General features: G+C 36.3%; 1 protein-coding gene across 3 annotated transcripts in view; it reads right to left on the bottom strand.

The window, feature by feature from the left end:
• The window catches only part of NAV3 (neuron navigator 3), a 251568-nt gene that overhangs the window by 29963 nt on the left and 194239 nt on the right, over positions 1 to 27366 (bottom strand). For 2 of the 3 annotated variants that reach the window (XM_059472357.1, XM_059472358.1), the window contains exons 17-22: positions 21667 to 21708; positions 19195 to 19355; positions 17174 to 17362; positions 14741 to 14793; positions 10129 to 10152; positions 7770 to 7847 (exon numbers count right to left, since the gene is read on the bottom strand). In XM_059472357.1, the coding sequence (XP_059328340.1) occupies positions 7770 to 7847; positions 10129 to 10152; positions 14741 to 14793; positions 17174 to 17362; positions 19195 to 19355; positions 21667 to 21708 (547 nt within the window). The remainder of the gene's footprint in view (positions 1 to 7769; positions 7848 to 10128; positions 10153 to 14740; positions 14794 to 17173; positions 17363 to 19194; positions 19356 to 21666; positions 21709 to 27366) is intronic. The other variant, XM_059472359.1, reaches the window with a different exon arrangement.

Below are 27366 nucleotides of genomic sequence, written 5' to 3'. Positions count from 1 at the left end.
TGCTCCCAAAGAGAAGTCCAGGAGCAATTATTTTCAATTACTGGACACTTCAAAACAGGAATTCAAGCACTTTATCTTGAAAAGCAAATTTTAACTTCAGAAATAAAAACCTTCAGAAAAATCCTAAGCCTTAAACAAAAAATATCACAGTTAGTCTATTAATACTATATTGCTCATATATGTCTGTGTATAAAATATATTTTGTAAAATATAAATATAACATTTATAATGTGTGCAAATATATATATATAAAACAAAATAAAATCCTGAAAACTGGAAGTCTTACTTCTCAGTATAAAAAGCAATAGAGTTGAAACAGATCAAAATATTAAAAATAATATAAAACTTCTGTCTGGTTTTTATTTTTTAAACAACCGGCATCCTACACTGTAATCAAACTAAATTTATACGAATTATACTTAATCAGATCTAACTGGCACTGAGCTTTGCAGGGCAAAGAGCAAATGGTCGTAAAAATCCCAATATGCTAAGCCAGGGAAAGTAGAGCCAAGGGAAAATAAAGATTTAATTTTTAAGGAAGTCCATATAATCCCGTCCATTTCTCTCCCAACATCAAATAGTAAAAGCATAAGGAAATGCTTATTTTCTCATTTCCATCTCAAAAGTGGTAATAGACAAAGTCTCCAACCATTGGCACATGGAAATATAACTCAAACTCACCATACTTATATGCACAAATGGGTTAACTGAGCTTCCTCAGGGAGAAAATTTAGTTTTTATTATAGCAGTTCAGGCACACACAGTGCCTGGCAAATTTTTCAGTTGCAGATTTGCATGCTTTTACAAGCATAGTTGAAATTGTTTGAATGTATGCGGTTGTACTGAATCTGAGGTATAATCAAGAAAAGACATGGTCCAAAAAGGATTTTGTTCTGCATTTTAGGAGAGGGAAAAGAGCTTCTTGCCACCTTCCTCTGTATATTATCCCTCAAACTGAAGAAGATTACCATAAATATAATAGTGGGCTACTTATGCATCTCTGCTTCAGAGCTGTTGTACTGATGAGTGACTTTTGTGTCTTGTAAATAATTTTGGATTGCTATAAATATTTAGGTATCTTGAAAGCCTCTTATTTTATTCTTATTAACCTTACTAAAAGTTTACTCCTTGTAAACCACACTATTAGTATACTTAGGTACACAATTACTTAGAGGTGTAGTGGTCAATCGACCTGCTTTCTGCATCTGCAGGGATATCTTAGGGATAACTTTTGTGGTAAAAGGACACATACCACAAGGACTAACTCCAGATAAACATGAGACTAGACAAATATAGAATCTCTAGAAGATAATTGTATATATTCCTATTTTAACATTTATAACTTAGACTACTTTCTGGAAGTTAAAATCTTTGATAAAATGAACCTGAAAACCTGCCAATCAATACTACAGCCTTTGGTTGTTTTCACTACTCTATTTCTCTAAGAAAATAAAAATAACTGTTTTAAAACTTAATTTAAACTTTATTAATTAGCTACATGTTAAACTTATCCAGATTAATCTATGGCGTTTTATTTCCAAAGATGATGATCACACACCCAGAACATTATCAGAGACAAAATAGATGCACTACTACAGAATTTTAGCCAACTGTCTCTTCATTACTTTTGTTTAACAGGAAACTAATGGAGCTCACTGTTCCCTGCCTCATAAAAAATCTGTCTTGGCTGACGGCCCATGGTTCTGTTTTACTCTGAGAATTACAGTGGGGACTGAGGGCTTGAAAGAGGAATAATTTGTTTAATTATGCATTGCTTCTCTCCTTTTCTAGAAATTAGACTGTAATAACCACAGTACTTTGGTACCAAACTATGCATACTTGTGTAAAGTATTTTCCTGTTCCATAGCTACAAATGCATCCTGTATAGTACATGAATAGACAACAAAGAATTTACAGGAAAAATTAAGTAGTAAAAAGCAGCATTAAAAATGTCATCAAAGGTCACTGAAACTCTTATTTTCTGACAGCCTTTAGAGAAAGACAGCCATGTAACAAGGGTTCTTAGTAAAATTCACCCAGTGACAGAGAACATTACCTTCTTGGAATATTATACCAAACTTTTTGCATCATAAATGTCATTGGATCAAGATGATGCATTTTTCTAACTCATTTCAAATAAAGACTATTAGAACTTGATTTCCTAATAATAAAGAAATGTAATTCAAAGTCCCATTTACCATAAACTATTCAAGAAGAAAACCTTTTAATTGCATTGTTCATTACTTTAAATGTTTATTACAAGATAACACTCATCTACTGAAGTATTGATTTTATATTCAGAGTAATAAACTGTTCTTTCTCCATTGTAGCTAATATTCATTCCTTCAGCTGTCTAGGAGCTATGACTTGCAAACTTAAGAACATTTTCCCTACAGAAATACTATACAATAAAATAAGAAAATTTCATTTCAAAAAGGCTAAATTATCAGTATACTTATATGTGTGTGTTGAAGTATACATAAAACAGAAGTATATGTATGTATTTCCATTTGAGATCAGCTTTCACATTTAAACAGTTAAATGCAGAATAATTCATAAAGCAATTAAAGCAAAGAGAAAGAAAAATCTGTGTCTTTAATAATGTTCATCGGAAATTAAAAATTCTAATTAGAAACTTTTTTAACACTTAAAAATTTGGTAATTTATTTTGATTGGATTGCTAATCCTCAGTTTCTGAGGATGATTAAATTTATCTAGAAGTTTCCATTCTTTCATTCTTGTAAAAATATTCAGGAATTGTTTTGTTTGTTTGTTTAAGATACAGCCAGTCTCTCACACCTTAGAAATCTCTGTGTTAGATTCAGAAGTTTCATTCATGGAGTACACACATCCTTGAAATACTTCAAAGAGTAGCCTGAATATTATATGTGGTTTATATAATGCTCATTCTATAGTAAAAATATGTCTTCAAAATTGAATGCAGTATTTGTACTTGAAAAAAAGACATCCTGGAATTAGAGTTCAGTAACTGGGCATTACTTGAAGTACGCCTGCAGCAAAATATATCCATCATTAACTTGAGATACATATTAGATACATAGATAGACAGCTCTTAATCTGTAGATATCCTTCACATACGAGTTAATTTTGACTTCTATTAACATGCAAAATGCACACTGGAAACAGTTGAAGAGATGTCTTCAGTGCTAAGATGACAGATTTGATTTTAAAGATTTCCTTAGTAAACTATCCCAGCCAGGCAAGCCCCAAATACCTCAGCTCAGGTTTACAGCCTATCCTGAACATGACATTCACATACGAAACATCTGCCTTCCAACACACTTTGGGACTTGACCTGTGGCGTTCAGATTTATAAAACAAAGGCAAATAAATAAAGTTCCTCCCACCTGACAGGGCTGAATGGAAGGAGCTGTGAAAGGCCAGAAGAGATCAGGCTGGTTGCAAGCAGCAACTGTAGATCTGGTGGCCTTTTCTGTTTGCTGCCTGCTAGCAGCTTGTTGCTTGGCCGCAGGATAGCGGTTCAGAGCTGGCCAAACAAGAGCATTAGCCAGCACACCCCCTCCGCTTTCTACTGGCATCCTGGCTCTACTACAGCTTGCAAGCAAGCACCCTTCAGCTTTATACAGTACAAAGCTCTGATCAAAGTCCCTCTGAACAGGCTTGGTCAGGCTGCTCACTGGAATTTGAGCCCTTGTCAGTCACATACGGAGTCTGCTGGTTGGACATTTTCTGCACTGAAAACAGGCCCTTTCTGAATTAGTATTGAGATTTACCTTTCAGCCACACTGAGACAGATGCCAGGGGTAAAGCAAGAATCTCAGAGAAAATCTGTAAATTAAGCATCGAAATGATGCTTAATTTACAGATTAAATTACAGCTGGACGCAGCTTGAATTTAATCATTTGCAGGCAAAACACTTTGGCCCTTTGGGGTTAATAAAATGAAATAAGCTGCTGAAGTCAAGCATAGTACTTGAGTCCAGCCAACGAAAACTGAACAACAAAAAAAACCAAGTAAGAAAAATTTTAGCAGAGTTTTCAATAATGCCTGAGAAATGCTGTAACTTCCAATTGACAGATTTTGGTATAAAATAATGTATCAAGCAAAGGCTTGATTGAAGAGGTCAAATTTCAACCTGCCAGTCTTTGAATTACTTATATACTAATGTCACCAACAGTCTTCTGTGGAGAAGCAAAGAAAGGCACAAATAGTGTTGAAATGAGCTGAATAAGGTGCTCTTTTTTTCACTCATGTACAGTACTTTTGCTCAGTTCTACAGAGGGAAATGCTAACAACAAATTCACATCGAGATTGAGCTTTGAAGGAACAAGATTTCTGGCTATTAACACTTTCCTTCTCCAGACTACAGCAAGGCAAAAAGTGCTGCCTGTTTTCAGACAGTGAGGATACGGAAATTAGGAGGGGTTCAGGACTAACACTAAGGACGAATGCTAAGAGGAATGCATTTGTAGCAAAAGCATCAGGAAGGACTGAGCATTTTTCTCGTTAGCAAAAGCACCACAAAAGACAGACTGTTCACGCAGTTCTCTGTTTGCCAGAGAAGACAGACAGTGATCAAACTTTTCCGAATTAAACTTAAGGCTGGTTCAAGATTTAGCCTTCCTGATGAGAAAACATGACTCAAAATGAGGGTCACAGTAGTATTATCCATGTAGAGATTTGATTTCTTCTCTGAGAATAAATTCCAGATTTTTGTGATTAGGAATATTTCTCCTTTAAAAGGCAGTGACTGGTGAAATATGTAGTCTCTTAGACTACAAAATAAACGATAAATGAGTACACGAAAGGAACGCATTGCTAAGGCAGTACAAGTTCATGAAATCTAGAAAGCCATCTAGGTTTTCTGTAAGTTTGCCAAGTTAAATCAATTGTTTGTTAATAACTCTCAGAATTTTCATGAAAAGTACTTAATATGAGGCATTTAAACATCAATTCTGTAATTAAATAAATTTCAGTGGTTCTATCACAATTAAGTAATTGAATATACTGTCTGCTTTCAGCCTGGATTTTATTTCTGATGTTTAAGAGATACTTTGTAGAATTTCTTCTCATAAAATCCTTGAAGGACTGACAGAAGGATCCCTAAAAAGCATTTGCTATTGATTGTTTGGTTTCATATGAAAGTATTGTTTTAATACTTTACAAGTTCTCTATCAGAAACAGCAGAAAATGAATTCAGGACCAGGTTTATTGTGAAATACTTCTCAATTTTTTGGTTCTGTAAAGTATGTATCTCATGAGAACATCCTGCCAAAAATATTTACTCCCAATATCTAGCAATATCTACTTTTTTTTAAAGATGGTATTAATTGTGAATATAATTTTGTTCATGCCTAGGGATTTTGAAGCCTTTACATTTCGTGCTCCTGAAAAATTTAATTTTGAAGGAATTTCTACATGTTGGGGATTTGGCAAGAGGAAAGATTTCTCTTGTATAATTTAAAAAATGCATGTGCAAAATGGAGCAGCCTTAGGGTTGCTTAGGTTTAGAGTTTAAAGAATATCTCCATGGAGATGGATTAGAAGGTGTGTAACAGTCAAAAGAACATGATTAAATTAACCAAATGTGGTATTTCTTGATAGGAAAACCAGATGTCTATGCATATATATTTAGCCATCCTATTGAAAATGTCCTTACAGTTAGATCCATAGAAAAGCATTTTTCCTGGCTGTTCAGAAGCCCAGAGGCAGCATATAGGAACAGATTCCCAACAATCCAGTCTGATTTATACAGATCAACCCAAAATTATTTCTTACCCACACAGCTGATTTAGTTTGAGTAAAAACCAAGCCAAAATTCCCATTTTTAACTTAACTCCATTTCTTTGAATTATGGATCAAATCTAATCATAGCGTGGACCTGGCTTGGACAATTTGTCTAGAATAAATAATGTTATTAGAAACCATCTTGTATGGTGTTTATTTAATAGAAAGTCATATTGGCCAGAGGTACAGTGAAGGACTTCTAAATAAGACTGAGGAGAGATAGGAGCCAGTTTGTCCAAACAAACAAAACAATAGCTTAATTTCCTCAGCTGCAGAGAATGCTCTGACATTATTGCACTTGTTGCCATATTATAGACTACAGCATTTCTGGGTTGACTGAAAAGTGACAGAGCCTGAGTAATCTTTCAATTCTCCCTTTCAACACAGCAGTTAGAAAGAATTTGCTGGTGTTTCTGTTCTGAGCCAGTGAAAAGAGGGAAGGGAAAACTGTTTTTCTACCTGCAGAGTAAAGAGAGGAGTGGTGCCAGGGGTCCTGAGTTATCACCTGGAACAGGCACTGAGTACAAGCTCGCCAAAGGCAAACAATTTAATTTAACTGATATGACACCTCGATTTAGAATAATGAAAAGGTTTGGTTTGAGATGGACCTTTAATGATCATCTAGTCCAACTTCTGACTGGGGGCAGACACATCTTTCATTAAATCAGGGGCTTGCTGGAATCAAGACAACTCCTCTGGATAACACCAGGGCACTCAGAGTAGATATGAGCATGTCTGTGATTGTGCTGTGTTACAAGTCCAGCCAGGAATCACCTTCCGATGCTCGCCACTGCTGCTGCATCTCTGCATTTGTTGTGGAAAGAAAAGGGCCCTGCAGAGAGCAACAGACTCACTAGCAAACACACCTACCCAAAGCATGCTATTTTAGCTCTTCTCTCCTCTCAGTGTGGTTTTTAGTTTGTTGCTCTCAGGATAGATGAATAAAGAACTGCCCAAACTGGTAAAGATGAAGGTCAGTGTCTAAAACATGTGAAAGAAGGAGCCCCAAACCCAATACAGATATGCTGGCTATTCTAGCTATACATTCTCAAATGCAAAAACCCAACCCAGAATCCAGATTTTGAATTTACAAACATTGCAATGTCCCACATCATCTGATTCACTAGTTCACTCCCAGTACTCAGAGTATGGCAACCTAAACTGCTACAGATGTACAAATACAGGTGCTCTGCAGCCTTCTGAACAGAGAAGAAAGTGCTAAGCATAGCTTTTCCACATTTTCATGTGTGGAAGTCACACACAAACAAGCAGCTTTCACAGAGCTAGAAATTATTTTCTCACAACATGAAATAATTTCTTTGAAATCAGCACTTATTTGTAAATCTAAATATTCAGGACACCTACACTTCAAAGAGAGATTGTTCAGTAAGTTCACCTGAAACCACATCAACCAGACAGGATTGTCTCTTGCATTCTGTATCTGGCATTATTTTCAGATAACACGTTCCATAACTCATATTACCAATATATGTCAATTTGAAGGAACACCAGGAAGCTCTCTGTGAAATAGCCCAGTTTTAATTAATTACATATCAGCACTGCTTTTGTAGCATATGAATCCTATATACACTTGTAGACTGTGCTTCCCTTCACACCTGACTGCATTTTGCAGGGTTTGTCTTTGTGAAATTAAACGCGAATGAATTCTATTAGAATATGCAAATCATGCCTTTCTTTGCTTGTGTCTCCTTACTTTTGGCCATTTTTTTATAATTGATTCTGAGAAAAGGGTAAAATTTAACAGGATAGGACTGTCACATTCAAACTGCGGAAACTCCATTTCCACTGCCTACTTCGCATTTCCACAAGATTAGTTTTTCTTGAAGCTAGGACAGTATAGAAATTCAATGAAGTCATTAACTCGGAAAACAAAAACCCTAAATAAATAAATAGTAATGTCTCCAAGACTACGTGTTGAGGAAGAGCAATTCGTAATGTATTCATTGATACTACTTATCATCACAAGCAAAAATACTTACATTTGCTGAAAGTTGAGAAGTAAGTGTAGCAACTTTCTCCTGCGATGCAACCAACTCTCTCCGTAGTTTCTGAATTTGCTAGAGAAACAACAGACTGCTGTCAGTAATTCAGCAATGTTTTTATTGTGGTTATTTTGTATGTTTTCTTGAGAGACAACCAATAGATTTACAATGTCTGAGCTTCAAATTTTAATCTCAGAACTATCCAGAAATACAAATTATTAGAAGTTGTAGCTCAGTGTTGCTCCAACTGTTTTCTAGCACTCAATCGGTGTATGAGCCAGGATTCCAGTTAAGGGAGCACACATGGGTAAATGCTTAATTACTTTGTATATATTATCCTTTTTTGCAAGGGAAATGTCATAAGTTTTTACCAAATCCCACAAGTCCCAAACATATGCTTAGTGCAATCAAGGAGATGTGGCCTGAGGTTTTGAAACACGAGTGCATTTGGGTGAGGTTCGCCGTGCCTGACTGTAGACATGATGCAACCAACATATGTTGTATGTCTACAGTAGACAAAGATAACGTGAAAAATGTACTCTCATGCTGCCTGGCATGAAGAAGGCTTTGATGGCTACCTCAGACACAAGATTTTTCTTTATGGTTGTCTAAAATGAGGTGAGGTAAAGTAGTATTTTTTTTCTCTAACACATGCTTCCTACAGTCCCTGAAATTCAAATATGCAACCTCTTTAAATCTTATATAGTATTCAAAAACTTGCTTGCCAACTTAAAAAAAAAAATGTATCTTTAAATGTGCTTGTTGACATGAAAATAAACTCAAGACCCTTTTATCCTTTAATGAAAAACAGAATCCTTATGAAAAATATGTTTCCATTTCAGCTGGGGCAGATACCTAACATGAAGCTTGCACATCATTTTAAGCCCATTTAACTCTATTTGAGATCTTACAGGGACTTCTGGGCACTGTACTGAAATCAAGCACAGCATGGAGTTTCACTTTGAAGAAGCTCTCATATTCAGTTGTAAATTATTCCAGACAAGAGAGATAAAATGTGTAAAACCAGCCTAGGAAAGGGAACATTTACAGTCACTAGTAAAGACCATTGCAGTACTTTAGTTTTATGACTCCCATGAAAACTAACAAGAAATACTGTACAAGCAACATGAACATGTTCCTGTACTTCTGTAACGCAAAAATAGCTCAGTCATTTACACTAGCTCAGTTCAAAAAGGGGCAGATTATCGAGCTGTTCTCCATCCTGGACTGACCCTTTTATTTTTCCAAGTTTTCTCTTTTGGTTTTAAATGCAATTATTTGGCATTCCAGCTTAAGCTACACTTTCATCATGCTCTTGCAAATCACAAAGGTAGGTCTCATGAAGTGCTGTCCAACATCTCCTGTAAGAGCATCTCAAGCAGACCCAGATATTGAGAAAACATCATGTAGAAATATACAGGAAAGAAATGTTTATTTTCTATATTCAGACCTACAGAAAAGGCAATAAAATGAGGAACTGGAATTTACACTACTGAGCTATAACATGCCTCTTTATCTCTTTTTAACTTAAAGAGATGTGAGCTTAGACAAAATTATATTGAAATATACTGCAGCAAGGAGGGAAGGATATGTTTATTTGTTCAATGTCCTCAAAATATCTTTTTGTTGACTTTTCCTTTGATTAGAATAGTAAAAATAGGAGCAGCATAAATGCAGGAATTGGAAGGCATGCAGCTCTGTGAAGTGGAAATGCACCCCTTGGTGCTGTATTTTATTGCAGCTACTCTTTGGTGCCCTTTTAATACAATCAGGACTTCATTTTGAGAAAGGCTGTAATTGTATCCAGCTGCTGACCCAGGCTTGTCATCCATTCTTATACATTGTGAGGAGAAAGAAGCTATTTTCCATGTCAAATTTGATTTATATCTGAAATCAATCTGCATTGCTCTGAAATCCATCAAAGTGGTCAGTTTCAGAAATTTAATATAATTCAAAATGTGAGGGAGAGAAGTTCAAAGCGATCATGTGAAGTATTTTTCCTCCTGAAAGGTAGCACCTTACCTTGAATTGCACAATTCCTTAGATCCTGCACAGAGTGGAATTAAGTCTGAAATCAGACCTATCTTAACTCCTCCACTCAATGCCCAGTTCTTACTGATTCTTTTCATCTTTTCAGAATGACAGTCAGGAGACTTTCTTCAGCACAATGCTAAGAAAACACCTTCTAGTTAACTAAAAGCTGCACCAGGTTTCCACCAATACTTCTCAAAAGGCAATGCAAAGACAAAGGGTGTATTTCCCCCACCAACTATGCAGTTTAGCCAAAGCAGGTAAACAATAAACTAAAAAATAATGTAAGCAATACAGAACTAAAAAAAGGAAGAAAAGTTATTACCTCTGAATGTGCCTTTTCTTCTGCCTGGAAGAAAACAAAGAAGAAATGGCTTAGAATCAGTGTGCAACATAATTCTGGTAATAGAACATAAAAGCCAGCCACACTGAAGTGAAATGAATAGCTGCACGCATCCATTACGTTTAAGGAAGGTATCCAGTAAAAACAATAAATGGAACTATTTTCAATTGGCTTGGCAAAGTTCCAGCTGAAACCCCAAAGAGCTTGCCAGCATAGGGACAAAATGAAATGGTGGAGAAATGGATAGCAGGACCAGAAAAGCAGAAACTGGAGCTACATTTCTAAGATACAAACAAAAATTTACTATGCTCTCACTGCATGGGCCTTAGTCTGATTCAAAAGAAAACATTTATGCTGCAATGATTATTAGGGCTCCTGGATTTAAATTTGCTTTACTGCATACCAAGACATGTCCTTAATATGATACTATGTAATTTCTGATAAGAGAAGTTGACAGCACTTCTCATTGGGAAAGGGGAGAGGAACTTGCATCTTAATGTAATTTTGTCCATACAGAGTACTGACCAAAATATTAAAGGCTATCAAGGCATGTTAAAGTTTTCAATTAAACTTGCTAATATTTAATAATTTAGGTATTGTCCATATTGTAATATATTGTGTCATATATTGAAACTTTTTATTCAGCAGCCTTTTTCAACAAGCTAAGAAACGAAACCACTGCAAGGCAAACCTTTCAAAGTCATTCAGTTTCTAAGCTTTGGATCAGTCCTATTCAGGAGACATTTGGCAGACAGATAAATCTTGCTTCAGTGGGATTCTAATGGAAAAGAATGGCATGCAACAAGAAAGGAACCCTTTCATAACATAAGAATCAGTTAATGAATCAGTTAATGGAAATTAATCCACCCCATGGTCTGAAGTGGCCCACGTTCAGAGAAACAGTCTATGTTATCTGGAAGAGAATAGTAAACAGTAGAAGGAAAATGTAGGTAAGCAATTATCTCTAAATAACATTAGAAACCCTATTAAAACCCAAGGTAAGGGAACTTCAAAATTTCTCTGGCATAGGACTGTCTGTCTTATACTTGGTGGGGAAAATCAGTATGGCTGAATTTGAGCCTGTATTAGGCATTAATTTTGTTGTCAGGATTTTAATGATTTATAACAGAAATGTTTTTTTTTGCTTTACCTTGCATAAGGGGAGAAGACTTCTGGAAAAGGCCTCTTTCCATACACGCTTATCTGTTAGCAGTCACTAAACAGACTGTGATGCTATGATATTTACCCTGGCAACACTTAGAAATGCTTTTGGCTGAAACTACTTCAATACCTGACACATCACTAGGTGAGGCTAATTTAGTATAATGATTTTTTTTTCTCATCACTGATGTGACACACTAACCTTCTGATGAATATTTACAAAAAGAAGATTTGCCTACAGAAAAAAAATTATATTCTATTCCCATTATTGTTACATCAAACATGCAGTACATGGAGGGTCACAAAGGGATTGAGGTGATGATGTCCTCTTATGATTTCTTCTATGACAACAAAAGCAAAAAATTAGGGTTGGTGACTTTTTCCTAGAACTGCCATGTGGAGACATGGTCCTTGTCCTTGGAGCACCAAAGCTGATGATGAAGGCATTGCTACATTTCCTTACCAGACAACTCCCTCAATGCACAAGGAAGTGTTGCCTCTCCCTGAGTTCAGAGAGGTGGCTCTCACAAGTCAGATTTTATGAGCAGTGAAGGAAGTAAATGAATGACAAAGACCAGGATTTTGGACTAGCTTAAAAAAATAGAATCTGACAACCAAACGCATCTCAGTAGTTTTTACTTAAGTTTATTCTCACACCATTGAAACCCAGAACTCAGCCATTGTTCCAATAGGCTCTAAAAGGAAAAAAAATTATTTTCTCACTCTACTTCTGCATTATATGCAAGCATCCCATCCTTGCAAGGATTATTTTTCTTTCTTTGAAGTCTTAGAACATTAAGGTACAAATGACATGTCCTTGTAGAACTCCTCTGAGCACGGCCTAGCACAATCAATGAGGCCTAGGGAGTCAGAGTGTAGCTAATGCTGAGAGCCGGTGCGGGAAATTGGCAATTAACTAAATAGGGGAAAATTTAAGTGTTTCACCTACTGAGCAGGAGGAGATTGAAAATGGAGACAACCTAGCATAATTTTTTCAATTACTCACAGGGCTGAATGAATTCACTGCCAAAACTGAATCAGTTTACTATGTCTGCTCACATGGTATATTTTTCTATGAAACAAAATGGAGGTCTCTGTACATGCATATTGCTACAAGCTTGATTTCCAGTCTATGCAACTTAAGTCCTGAGAACCAAATGCAAGTCAAGAAGAAAGCTCATATATACAAAAAAGGGTAGTGAATGAAGAACTTCTGTGGCATTGGACTTATTTAATGGCAGAAAATAATGAAATGTCTCTTCTGAATCTCATATTCTAATTCCCAAAGAAACAATCTTCTGAGAATAACTTGTTTTCAACTATCCTCTGGTAATTATACATGAAGGTCTTGATCTTCATTTAGTACTTTGATTGAATTTCTCAAGTGATTAGGTCACAGAAAACACTAGAACTAAGGCTTAAGACAATGCTTGATAAAGCTAAGAAATACATTTAATTCAGATAACCCTGTGAAGCTATCCCATTGCTCTCTTCACTCAGCTGATGTGATACTGAGTGTTAAACTTTTCAGGCTCCTACTCCACTTATGCATCATCTTTTGATTAATTGCTGAAAAGTTTAAACCATTTTCAAAGAGGGTTCAAGCAGAAGAAATTCAGATCAAAAATCTTTGCTAAAAGTCAATGCCAGTAATTATTTACACCAATTTATTTCTGGTCCTTTTCAGATTTTTCTGCAGCTTCCATTATCTTGCCTATATAATCCATTACTTAAGGAGTGGGACTCAGCTGCAATGTGAATTCACAGTCAGAAGATATTTATAGTATGAACCTGGGTAAACAGTCTAAAGTTTATTTTGCAGGGGAAATACCACTCTTTAATATCATGGGGGTTTAGTTAATATTTCCAAGATATTCTGTTGAAATATAAAAGGTTATATAAATAGTAAGTTTAGTAAATTCTTGCTACATTACACAACATCAGAACACAGATATTTCAGAGTTACTCACTTACTGGGTGCTGAAAGCATCCTGTGTCACTTTACAGCTTGATTTTTTTCATCTATCAGTTCCATAACATTCTAAACTTTGGCATGAAAGCTTGAATTATAATTTTTGACACACCTTCCCATGCAAACTGATAGTAGTGTCTCATAGACAAGGAAATAGTTTGAAAGGTTTTTTCAACCCTGAAAACATCAGTGAGAAGCTTAACTCTGACTGTAAGTCATGCCTCACATGTAGCCAGCCTGTATATACATTCTACACCTCTCACCTTCACCTCCCCTCTCCTGCTTCCACATAATTCAGGACTGGTCTGGACTGGAATGACTTGCAACTTGCAGTTTAAGGCCTGTAAAAACCTAAGGCATGTGTACTCAATGTTTTAGACATGCCCTTGAAAGAACCTTTTTATGGTTAAACAGAGCTAGGAGAGGCACCATTGTGCATGGGTACAATACACTTCCCAAGCTAACGTGAGTTTAGCATTGAGACAGAGCCACCACGTGCTACAAATCATCAAACTGCAGGAGCTTGGTATTCCTAGGCAAGAACTGGCTCTGGGTAGGGGAGGCCATCTCTGGAATGTCAGCTGACATGACTCAGCAGCTGGACATATGGAGAGGACACACACTGTTGATGAATGCATGGGATAAAGCAGGTAAGTGGGCTGCTTTCCTGTGAAAAGGGGTTCCTGCAGCATCTAGTTGTGTTAGTGAGGAGGTTGCAAAGCAACTGCTGTGTATCAGCAAGGGAATGTCCAAACATCCCTATGGATGATTTCTTGTTCGTAGAACAACCAAAGCAATAAATAATGCAGAATATATTAAAAAAAACCCCCATAAGATTAAAAAAAAGAACCAACCAAACAAAAAAAATATAATAGAGGGAAAAAATCAATTACAGTAACTTCTGGAGATACAAACAGATATTACTCAACCTAATTAATCTAACTAATGAAGATTAAAGTTTTAGAAAGTTGCTCTCTTCTCTTTTAAAATAACAATTAAATGCTGCTACTTGCAAGTAAAATCAGTAGACACTTAAACTCCAAATTACATCTCCCTTACTCTAAGGCAACCTTGTGGCTTTCAAGAAGTTTACCTCAAACAAGACCAGGAGAGAAGTAATTTTCTAAATTATGTACTAGCTGACGGTAAGCAAAATGACTCAAAATGGTCAACTACAAAAGCATAAGGACCCCCATAAGAGAGAAACTCTTAGAGTTTCACGTTGTTTTTAGCTTTCAAAATGTATACTAAATGATTTTAAACATTAATAAACAAATCACATAAGAAGGTGAAAATAATGTTTTCTAAAATAGTATGCAGTAGTACAAAGCTGAAAACAAACATTCCTACTTTATTGCAGTAAAATTGTAATTCTCCTGGATCTCAAAGTATTGAAATTTTCACAAACAATGAACAAGAACAGAGGCAGGCAGAATTTTTTTCTAAAATATCAATACTCACTGTAGAGTAGAGAGAGGATGTGCTGGAGACAAGTGATAATGAGGACCCATGCACTTTAAGAAAAGGAAAATAACATGAAATATTGCTGAAAGCATAAAACTTCCCACATGTAGCTCAATAATTAAACAAATTTTTAAAATGAGAACCAATTTTCCACAAAGAACAATTATGAGCTATCAGTATAGAATAGCTATTGATAGATTTCCCTGCAATTAGATTGTCCTATACAGAAAAACCATTTTCCTGGGTATGGGGCAGGTAAGTGAGACAATGACATTTTGTGTTATTATCAGCAAACCAAGCATCTCCTTTGCTGCTTTGGCAAGAAATCACTTGATAAATATACTCTTCAGAGAAACCAGAAATCAAGCTGTTTATACACCCGTCCTAAGTTCACTAAATGAGTTTAGTAAGATACTATGCTTTGAAAAACATTTCACATTCCGTGGGGTGAGCTCCCAAGCTTTCCTTAGAAAGGCTGACCTGTGTAGTTGTAGTCCATGGGAAAGGGTAACTGTGAGGGGTAGTGACATATTTCCCTTAATCCTCAGTGGAGTCTGCCTCAAGAGCATTAAGTGAATGTTGCAGGGCTGCACTTTAAGAAATGGGGTTCCTGGCCTATCTGGAGATGGCAAATGAAGACTAAAACTGTAAAAAAATTGCCCCTTCTGCTGACTGTCCTGAGGAAGGCTATACACACATGTAACTTCAAAGAAGATAATTTATTTCATTACCTTTTTTATTTTTGTTTTACAAGATGGGTTTTTTAAAAAATATTTATCTTTTGCCACAGTTTGATAAAAGAATTATTTTGCTTTAATAGCTAACTGTCTGCAACAAACAGACACAAGAATACTTGGATTAGCCAAATGGACTTTAAACCTAGTTTTCTACTTACAGAAATGTGGAACACTGACCACTGAAATGGAGTGGCTTCCAAAGTATGTTGATTTTCAGTCTCTGGTGTAAATGTCTGAGCTAAACTGCCATTCTGTGGCTCTATGCATTACCTCACTTGTTTCACTTTAACCTTCCTCAGAGCTCCTATCCTAAAATACATCTGACCTTCTAAGAGCATCATTTCATGTTAATCTCTAATGATCATAAACTGCTGAAAACTGTTTATTGCTGCTGCATTGACTTTCATTAACTCAGGTTGATCACAGTTATCCACTCCAGCTGGATATGAAACAGAACTAATGGAAAAGCTTTTATCAAAACCACTGGTGGCCCATTACTGAAATTCTACATTTAACACCTCTTTTTTTTATGCATTAATTGCTTTGTTTTCTCTATTATTCTTCCAGTGTTTCCTTTGATAATTCTGTTCCTCAGCAAAGGGTCTGTAGTCAGCTCTGTCCTTGAATTATGTGATATTCTTCTGTGCAGTCAGCCATCCTCTCTGTGCTGACAACTCACAGCTTGAGTTGTCCTGCACCCTGCTGCTAGTATTACAGATCCAGATGTCTGCCTGATATATCATCTAAAATACAGTAAAAGGAATCAAAAAAGTAGAAGCATTATTTGTCTGTTGTTTTATCTAGGACTTTTTAAATTCCTTTTCTCTTGTGACCTCTGGGGCTAAGGCAAGACTTTTTTAATTTGCCTATTACAAAGATAATTTACATTGTCATCACTTAGCAGTAAACAAGATGATTGTTATAGAATGAATTGCACAGGGTTTTAGTTGTCTTTTTTGTTTAATTAAAGCATTTAAGGACTTTGCACTCATGGGAATTCTGCAACTAATCAGATTTACCAGAAATGTTAGTTAGAAGAAAACGTTACAGTGCATTTAATTAGGAGTTGTCAGGTTCTCTGTGGATTAAAAAAGACCAAAACCCCCCCCCAAAAAAAAATTCACCAAGTTCCAGATGTTGCAGATAGCATTAAAGAAAGCAGACAGTAATAATCTGCATAAAATAGTGAGGTCAGTTCAAATTGCAGAATTTCAATAAAGAAATTCACAGGGTGTTTGCTGAAGGAGGCTGTAGGAAAGTGGGGAATTTAGATGACTACAAAACAAAGGAGATGTTAGGTAGCATTGGTGTTTGGGGAGAAAAAAAAGGAAGCACAGAAGTAGGACTAAGAAAGCAGAGAACACTGTAGTCGGGTACGTTCTGACATTTCAGATTTAGAGGAAAAAAGAATAATTTTCCAAGAATGGCTTCCTTTCCTCCAAAATTTCTGACAGGGGATTTGCACATGTATGAAATACATACAGCATTGCTTTTTACTGGGTGAAAATAATACCTTCCATGTTTCAGGATAAGAAAGGCTTGTGAGTCCAACTCAACACGATTAATATAAGCTTCACAAAATCATTTAAGTTTCTGTGGTGCAGGGTGCAGAAGAAATATTTTAAAATTTTACTATGCTTTGGACATCTATTTTGGGATGTGTTTATCAATTTAAGTAGTTACTCAGTTTTACCTTCTTCCATGCTGTCCCTGAATGAACCAGAATGACTGATTGCTCGTGGTCTCTCTTCCAAGGACGTGGCACTGCCACACAGCTGGGAGTCATCGTAGAGATCAAAAGAAGTGTCTTGTGCAGGGATGCTGTTTGAACGCATCATGCTGGGTCCAGGAAGGTTAAACTGTGATAGGTTGGTTGGACTCACTGGAATAAAAAGCTTTATTATTGAAGTACATTTCCATTAAGTGAATTTTGCTTCTGCACAAAATTTTAATGTAGGACTAGCACGGTTAGGTGGACTTCATGCTGTTGAGACAATGGAAAGCTTTTATTCCTACACTTAAAGCTTCAACAAAAAGGTGGAGCAGATGGCCTCAAAGGAGATGGATGACAATAATCCTGTAAAGCACATGGTAACGCTAACACTGGTGTCTGAACACCCTTTGGCAGCCCATAGAAAATCAATGGGGGAGATTCAAAAGTTAAAAAGGAATAAGAGGTCATAAGTACTTTTATAAGCAGCTCTTCTAATGAATCAGAATCTGTATTTCATAGTTATATACCTGTATTACTGACTGCTGTTAAGGCCAAAGTTTATTTGCATATATAAGATATTTATCCTTTGATTTACAGGAGCACACCTACCACTATACTAGGTTGAATATTTGTGCAAAGGCCTCAGCTGAATTTCATCCTAATAAAGAGGTGTAGTCAGACATGGTTGAAATCAAGAACAGCATTGATGAACCTACTTTAAGCTTTCACAAAGCTCTTTTACTAGGAGGAAGGAAAGCCTAGCTATGGTTACCCCGGACCACACCTCAATGCCTATAAGAAAAACCTAACTGTGCAGCCAAATTCAGCCTCAGTATTTGGACTTTTAGTTTAGATCATCCAAGATGTGTCCTAAGTTAAAAACTACCAGAACAGCTGTGTTGTGAGAGCAAATTATTCCACAGGGATATGAAAACTGAAATAAAGCAAAGGACAATGAAAAAATAAATTTTACACCCCATGATCTTATTTCTCTATATTGTGAGTACACAAGAACTATGAACAAAAAGAAAATGAGATGATTGTAAACAGAAAATAATATAGTGAAAAAACACTGCCTAGAACTGTGACACAGAAAAAACTGTCTAAAACTACAGGAGAAAAATTCAAAGCAGTGGCTTGTTTAGCGAGGATCCAATTTCATTTTAAAAAGTAGTTTACTTATTTTCCTGTATGTAGTAAAGACGAACATGTGTATGTCTGATCAAATTCTTTTGAGTGATTGTAACCTACAGATGCCATAAGCTGTGACAGAGAGATAGAAGTCTTAATTCTTCAAAGGATGTTAGTAATTCCTTACTAGGGGCCTAAATCATAAAAACCTCATTGTGAACCTAAGCATGTGACAAGTTCTGTGGAGAGAAGTGGGTTTTACTCAGAATTAAAGAAAGAAATAATACTATTAAAAAAAACCTTGTGTTGAATTAATTTGAAACAATATTCAGAAGAACCAAATCTAAAACTTGGTTTGTAATCAAATAAAACTGCAATGTCACTCACATCCCAAAAATACTATATTGCATTCAAGGTTAGGTTTGGATTGGGCCCAGTGCAGTTATAGCCAGGTCCAGCTACTGAAACACATTGAAAAGGTCTATCTCAAAGCAAACCTCTATGTAGGAAAAATTCAATGTTTAGTTTCTGACATTCACTAAAATCACTGGAACGAATCCTACTGATTGTGAAGCCTAAAAGATGAATAGCTTTGAACTAGAAGCTAATTTCCAGCTCTCCCTCAAAATTTATGTCCTTGGTCAAGTCATAAAGAATCTGTGCTTCTTTTTTTCCTCTATGCAAAACAGGTGGTACCTCGACCCATTTCATTAACCACACTGTGAGTTTCCCCTTATTAGTGAGGTACAACAATATGGTGATGACAATGTTAAAAATAAACTACCTAGTCTGGCAGACTAAGAAATACGTACAGCTGAATTTTATGCTTCCGAAGAGAGGGAGAAACAGTGAAGGGAAACAGCATTTACCCAGGTTGGAGAAGTGGTATTTTCCAGTTGCAGATGAAGACATAGCTGAAGGAGAAACAAGCGGGGACTGACTGCCAGTGTCCTGCAGGCCTCCGGTTGAATGGGAGCGCAGCCATTCCTTGCCTTCCTCCTGACTTGTCTGCCGGGATGATGGTGCATATCTGAAAAACCACAGCTGGCATGCTCAAGACAATGACAAGGTGACGCCTTAGAAAGAAACAGCTGTTACGTAAATAACCTTCACCAGTTAGACAGAATAAATCCCTAGGAAAACATCAAGTCCAGTCAAGTGATTATCACCAGAGATTTTAACTAGGTACAGTTTACCATTGGGTTACACTGAAAACATACAGGACTTGAACCCCCCCTACTCTTCATCCCCCTCCCCAAAACAGCATTCCCTTCTTTTGAAGAGACAGGATGATAAACTATAGCAGACAGACAACTGAGCTGACAGAAAAAGACTTCAAAGCTATAGGAAGTGTACAGGTTGATGCAAAAGCTTGGAAGCTGTATGGTTAGGATGGGGATAGGCAGAATAGAAGCCAAGGAACGTTAGTAGCCACTTACAAAATGACATCAGTCACACATCATGTGGGCAATTGATTAGACAACAGGAGTGAAACAGATCAACAACTCTGAAAGAGGAGTTTGCATTGGTAACAACAGATACTCATGATCATATGCACTAGATGTGCCGCTCTGAATGCTACCTGACATTGTGTCCTGCCCCAAACTGAGGGGAGGGAAAGGGACAGGAAAAATAAAAAATAGCAGAAAGAAGTTCTCTGGAAGGAAGAAGTTTGGCAATCAAATAATTAATCAACTGCTTCCTATGGTAAACCAATAAAACAAGTGCAATGTGACATGTGGGCCAAGAGGGAGAACTTGTAACTCACTGGTCCAGCCTTGGCTGAGCTGGAAGAAGGGCAATTCTGGCAGTGATTAAACATTAAAATGTGCAGACACTGTGGGTCTTAATCAAGAGATTTGTTTTCAGCAATGCCTGAAAATCAGAATGAAATACTTTATTCAGACAAAATACTGCTGAGATATGAACACCTCCTTTGCTACTGTCATGAGCTATCAGTGTTCCCCAAAACAGCAGAGCAGAAAGGGCTTTTGATATTCTGGCTTCAGGCTTGTGAGGCACAAGTGTTTCTGCTTAGAGAGAAAATTAAATGAACATGTAAGTTCTTGTGTTGTGCTTGGGGTTTTGTACAGTATTTTACAGCAGTAAACCATATTGATCTTATTAAATATTTACTTCCTTTTTCCTTTCAAAAATACAGCTATGATCTTTGCCTATAATTGTGGTAGAGCACAAAGTTACTGAGTAGTTATCAGATTGAAAAGATGACAAAACAAGAAATCAGGATGTGAGTTTTGGACTGGCTTCTCTGGACATTAAATCAAACGGAATTTTTTTCCTGGGCTAACTGATCTTTTTTATATGTCTGTAAGCACTATTCCCACTCCAATTCACTTTCAGCCACCATTACAGCTGTACAGCCACACACTTTGATCATCCCATAGTATCCTCACAGGGTCCTCATTATGCCTTTAATGTCTTCCACCTTTTCCATTCTCTCCAAATAATAAAAAAATTGACTAAATTCTTATTAAGGAACAGCTATTGCAGAACGTCAGAAGGTGCAATATAGTGACAATAGTTTAGCACTATCTTAAAATTTCACAAATATTTCTTCATGACTCAGGAGATTTAATGGTGCAATCTCAGTTATTGGAAAGCTGCAGTGTCTGTGTGCATGCACATATATCCTTGCTTGCCAAATCTTCCTGGACTGGGGAGATGGGCTTCCATGTCGCATGAGACTAACCAAGTTACCTAATAATCTTCTCTTTTCACAGTGGAGGAGAGAAGAGGGTAGATAAATTCTGTTTTCTGAGATGAAGATAGAATTTAGTGAAGTGTTAGTAGCAAAGCTGGACTCTGTATTGCTGGATAAGGACCAAGAAAACTGTATGAGCAGAAAACATTTTATACTTACAAACCTTAGATAGTAAAATTAGTATTTTCTAGCCCTACCCTTCAGTAGCTCTCCAGTTCTAACTGCATGAATGTTTGAATGAGTCCAAAGTAAGATCCACCTCTAAAACCTTGTTTTTCTCCATAATGTTTTCAATAATTAGACCTATTGAATTGCATGAATATATTGTTCTGTCTCTTTTAGCTCTCCAGGATTCAATGCCTTTTAAAGATTCATTCCATAAGGAAATGATCCCTAATAGTATTTACTTTCCATGGTATATCTTGAAAGAAGGTTTATTCCTTAGGCAGACATGGAAAGAAAAAGTCCATTGTTAAAATTTACATTTTATGGTTTGAATTGAAATTCCAAGAACTCTGTTGTAAACAGGATCAACAGAAGGAGAAAGAAAAATAAAGGCAGCATAGAAAAGGTTACAGGAAAAAAGAGAAGCAGCAGTCATGCTCAAAAATATATATACCTTAATCCCTTTTTGGGTAGTGTATTTCTGTCAAGCTGCATGCTGTTAAAACAAAAACAAAAAATCCCTAAGGACATACAGCAAACAGGACTGTACAGAATCACAAATTTTAAAGCTCTAGGTTTGTGTGAATAACAGAAGGTCATTTAACGCCTTTTAATATAACTTTCATGATAAATCCTTAACTCGTTGGAAGGAACAATAGGACATGGACTGCTGCACATTCATTTTTCATCTAGACATGCTCTGGGCTGGGTCAATAGTAATTTGGAGACTGTCCAAGTCAGAAAGAAGTGCTTCTTTACTATTTCTAACCTTTCCACGGCTTTGCTCTGCAATCTGTGTGAGAATCATATGGTCACAGTGTGAATCTTTATTTTTCACAGTTGCTTATGATAAGGCAATATATTTCCAGAAGAAATGAAGTCTGTGGGACCTGCTAAGAGGCAGCATGGCCTTGTCAGAAGCCAAATGACAGCTCTGCATGTAGAAATATGTCCTAAAGATTCAGAAACTTGGGGCTCACACAGTAAGGTGATGGTGGGGACAATGAAAAGTGGCACCAGAGCGATGTTCTGTTTTCCTGCACACAAAGTGTCAGAGTGGCTGAATACCCAAAACACATGGATGGAGTTTTCCTCATTTAAACCCCATCACTGGAAGAGCACCCACTAGTCCTCCTTCCAAGTGCCATTTCAGCATTTCATCAAAAAGTCTTGGTCTCTGGTCGGTGTGGTTTGAACTAGTTATCATCAAGTAAGTACTGCAAAGTTCTCTCCCTTTAGAACATAGCTTAGTGTCATCACATGGATCAAATAGCAAAATGGCTTCTGAAAGCTTCTGTATTACATATCATAATCACACCTCTGAGAGCAGCAGTAACTTAGGACCCTTGCTACCCAAGAAACACCCTTATTAAAGGTGTTTCCTGTTGAGCTGTGGGTGATGGGAGTCCTACTGTTATGTATCCTTGATCCTAGCAGATAAAAGCAGTGAAAACACTGCTGGCATGGACAATGCATTACTATCAGGGGTTGGGCAAATGGAAGCAAACTACTTTTACCACCAGTAAATTTTAGAGACAATTTTACTAGTTAAATAAAGGGCCTGGTTCTGCATTTGGAGAAAGCAAATGGAAAGAGAAAATCATCAGTATTTCAGCACAGGCCCAGTTATCATGATCCATGTGGAGTAATCCCATGGCCCATGTCAGACAGAGGACTGTATTTTCAGCATTTTGCTCCCAACATAACTAACAGGACCTAGAATGGCTGGCAAAAAGAAAACATAAATTTGAATGAATTATTTACTTTTTTTTTCTTCACAGAGAAAAATGCAGCCTTGATGTTCCTTCATTTACCTTTATGCACCTCTAAATTTCAAGATGAAAAAACATGATCAAAACACCAGTTTCTTATGCAAACACTTAAAAGTGCAAATGAACAATGTATTTTCCAATATTACTTTGACTTGGAGATATATTTATTTAAAAGTAATCTATAGCACATTATCTAAAAATAAGGGAGTCAGTTCTCCTTTAATCCAACCCGCAAGCCAAAAGGTATGCCAGTCATATAAGTAGGTTAAGAGTGACCATAAGATTTTCCAAAAATCTTTTGAATTCAGATGATCAAATGAAATAGAGATGAATATTCCTCAACATAATCATGGAATTATTGCAACTGCATTAAAGTGAGTGTAGCAAAAGCTCATTGTGTGTTTTTAAAATAATAATGCTTACAAAGATGCTCCTAAATTTTAGATAATTATATGAAACCATTAAGCAAAGTTTCATGTAACTATTACTTCAGACCAATAACTTCCCTTATCTTTTTAATATCTGAAATCATTCATCCACCAAAACCTGGGTTCATTGCTTCCACAGAAACTGGACTTTTGGTAAATAGAACTTAATTTACCTCACATCTCTGGAGTTGATAATGATAATAAAGACAGTCCTTTCCTGAAAGAAGCAATGCATACATGGACAAAGAGCAATATAAAGTGAGGATGAGAATATAATAATATTCCTGATATTTTCCTTTGCTATGTAAAGTGGAAAAAGCAATCTTGCAAAAAGATGAAGACATAGGCTTAAGTTATCAAGCCCACGGCATCTCATTCTCTTTTGTTTATTTTACACTGCTGAAACTGAGTATAACTTTTACGAGGGAAATTACAGGAAGCCTTACATTCCCCATTTTCCTACCTGCCCTTGGTGATGAGGTTATCTTGGGAAAGAGCCATAATAGTATATCCTTGAGCTACATATAACTCTTTCAGAGCTGCTAAGGAATAAAACAAATTATTGCAAGCTAAGAAACAGATAGGGAGCTCCATGACAGGCTGGGCCAAGCTGATATGGGTCTTACAAATTAGTTTCTACAAAGGCTAGGCATATAAGAAAATCTGATACGTGATGCACTGTTTCACACCTTACAACCACAACTATAAATTATGATAATTTCAAATAATTGAACGTTTTGAAGGGCTTAAGTGGATTTCAATGCACTTTCCTAGCACTCAAAACTACACATTCTTTTAAAGCAAACTAGAGAAAGCCAGTCATGTAAGTAAAAACCACTTCCACTCTGCTAATCTTAAAATGCAGCTATTACTGCTGATCAGACCACTGTTTATTTCTATATTGCTGCATTTTTATGCCTTCCTTGCTGTGTCCTTCAGATTAAGCAGAAGAAAGTTACAAATTGGCAATGCTCAACAGCAATTAAGGGTTTGAAAGAACTACTGGTGATGTGCCCACATGGAAAATTTTACAACTAAAGCAGTAATGTTTTCAATTAACCCCAGAAGATGGTTTTATTTTAGAGTATAAGTACCTGCATGATCATTTTAATCCCTCTGAATTGCTGTAAGGTACAAGTGTCCTCCCATATAGGGAGCTACACTGCTACAACAGTAGAATTAGACTTTTCTGAATACTGCTAGTGCAAAACCATCAAAAGGCCTAAGAGAGGTGCAAAATAATTTCCTTCTGAAAAAAAAAATATTTTGCTTGCTTTTACGGAGTCAATTTTCTGGTTGCTGCAATGCAACAGAATCTCATTGAAGGACACAGAATTTGGGTAGAGCGAGCTCTGACACTGCACTCCAGGAGCTGTCAGGGAGCTCTGCGTTGATGCCGTACCATCACTCAGTGGGCAGCCTGAAAACTGTGGGCAAAGTCTGAGCATCCCTGGAGGGACAGGGGGTAAAAATAGCAGAGACCTTGCAGATTTGCTGTCTCCATGAAAGGTGACTCTTTTTTTGGAGGCAGTCAAGGGCTATTTTCTTTCAAAGAAAATGTAGATGTACTCTGAGATTTTGTCCTCATTTTCTGTGTTCCTTCCAGCTGTTCCTTCCTAAAACTTGATGTCCCAAAGTATCAAGCATAATGGGATATCTACTTTCTAAAACTTATATACAACATTTTCATTTTCAAAATGCTTTGTCCCAGCACGGCACTACAACTCTGTACACAGGTACTGCAAGATAGCCTCACTATTTTCCATTTTGTACCTATGCAAATATATCCTGCCCTGTATATCCCTTCAGACTCATCAGCCTTTGGTCACTCACCTTCAGTAACTCTTTACCAACTAGCACTTTTCCCCCCATTTGCTTATGAGAGTGTTATTAGGAATAGCACTTAAAGTTTTAGTAAATTCAGGATTTTTATTGCATTTACTATTTCTCTGCCATTCAGAGAGCATATTTTCCTGCAAATGAATTAAATTAGCCTTTATTATTTAAAAGGCTGTTAATGACTAATATCATGCTATTTGTTACTTAACCTATTTTGTTTAATGTCTTCTGTATTTTTCCAGGCAAACTGGCCTTCCCATAATGTCCTTGCTCTCCATCCCTGCTCTCCTCCTCACTCTTTCCTCAGCAGAAAGCCTTTGAAAACTTTTCTTCAATTCTAATGACTTCAGGGTTTCAGGCTCTGCCTGAAGCAGGGAAATGAAAAGTTCATCAGGACCAGTAAACCGAAGATAACGTCAACCTTTTCATTTCCTCTTAGTATGCTTTCCATTACTGATACTTATCCACCAAATTACAGCTAATGCCTCAATGAAATAAATTTGAAATTTTATATCATCTATCATTAGCTCTCTCCTCTCTTTCAGTATTTTCCTGCATTTTCTCTGCACAGACTTTATGTTGCTTGCTATTTGTACCTCATGGTGCACTTTGGGCTTTCTGATTTTGTCCCTACATTATATTAGTGCATCTGATTGTAAGGACTGCTGATTCAGCCTTTTGCAAGCTCTAGGGTGACTGAAGAAAAAGAAAAAACCTCCTTGCAGATAATTTTTTATGCTCTGCCATGCTATAATTAGTATAATAAAAGGCATTTCAAATATGAGATTACAAAGAAAAAAGGACATAATGTGCTGCCAAGCATATCTGTCTCCAATGTTGCAAATCAATGCTTTTGTTGTGAAAAAATACTTTGCTACAAGTAAGTTTTCATGTATAAAAGAGTTTAGAAACTCAGCACTGGTATCAAACCTTTTAGAAAAATTGAACTGCAAAACCCCTGTTGGGGCTATAATTCAAGAAATGACACCATTTACTCTAGGTACATATATTTGTTTTGAGGCCAGATCAACATGAACAATGGCTCTCCCTGGACTCAATCATAATATCCCCATGTGGACTAATCTGAAACTTAAAAATATTGCCAACCACAAAGTATTTGGAACCACTGAAATTAAGTCACTGAACAAATACATAAAGTATTAGCAGTGGAGGTTGCTCAGAAACTTCTGCCAAGCCATTAATTTTTGAAACGTGATTTTTAAAATCCTGTGTATCAATATAATTTTTGGCATGAATTCATACTGGTCCACATCATTCTAGTGACCTCATCATCCATATATGTGGCAGTGAAGGATTTTGTAAGCTTAGTATTAATAACTGACCTTTTAATATTGTCACATTCAGTTCATAGTACACAAATTTAAATACCTGTTTAAAAATTAAAGGCAAAGTGCAAACTACAAATTGCTCATGTATCAGTGTATTTATAACTACTATATTGTTAACAATACTATATGTTGTTAGTGTACATTACATTGATACATATATATGTTTTATAAGTATTAAAATACTATATTATAATTGTAATATAATTTGTATATTAGTAAGAGGTGTGATTTTTAGCTGATAAAGTAGTACTTATGAATGCAACATAAGAAAATGAAAACTATGAAAAGTTTCCATCTAGATTTCTCTAAGGTTTTGTTTATGAGGTTTTTTAAAATGCTGGCTTACTGAAAGTGAATTCCTTCTATGCAAAGGATGGGTATTGAACAATCTCTGAGTTTATATAATAAAGGGCAAAAAAACTCTATGTTGTATGTTAAAGGTCTTTTCTTCTTAAAATGTTTGGAATGTTAAAAAACTAATTGAGTTTAAAATATTTTTGACTGATTCAGTAAAATTTTGTTTTTTGAATCAAAGGCTAATGAAATATTTAATATTGATTTTACAGTCCCCATGTGAGATAAGAGTTTCACTGTCAAATCCTGAAATTTTTCATGGGAAACGGAAGTTACTTAGTTCCTAGAAAATTTGATTTCTTTTCTCTCCTTCCAAAGCCAGATAAGTGTTTCAAAAAGAAAAAAAAAAAAAAAGGGGAAAAAAAAGAAAATATCAAAGAAGAAATCTTGGTTCAACTGTGCCAGACTGGTC

This window comes from Ammospiza nelsoni, chromosome 5 (genome assembly GCF_027579445.1).
Source record: "Ammospiza nelsoni isolate bAmmNel1 chromosome 5, bAmmNel1.pri, whole genome shotgun sequence".
In the NCBI taxonomy this organism is placed as follows: domain Eukaryota; kingdom Metazoa; phylum Chordata; class Aves; order Passeriformes; family Passerellidae; genus Ammospiza; species Ammospiza nelsoni.
The sequence above is the reverse complement of the archived record's forward strand: the minus strand, read 5'-3'. Positions and strand labels throughout refer to the sequence as shown.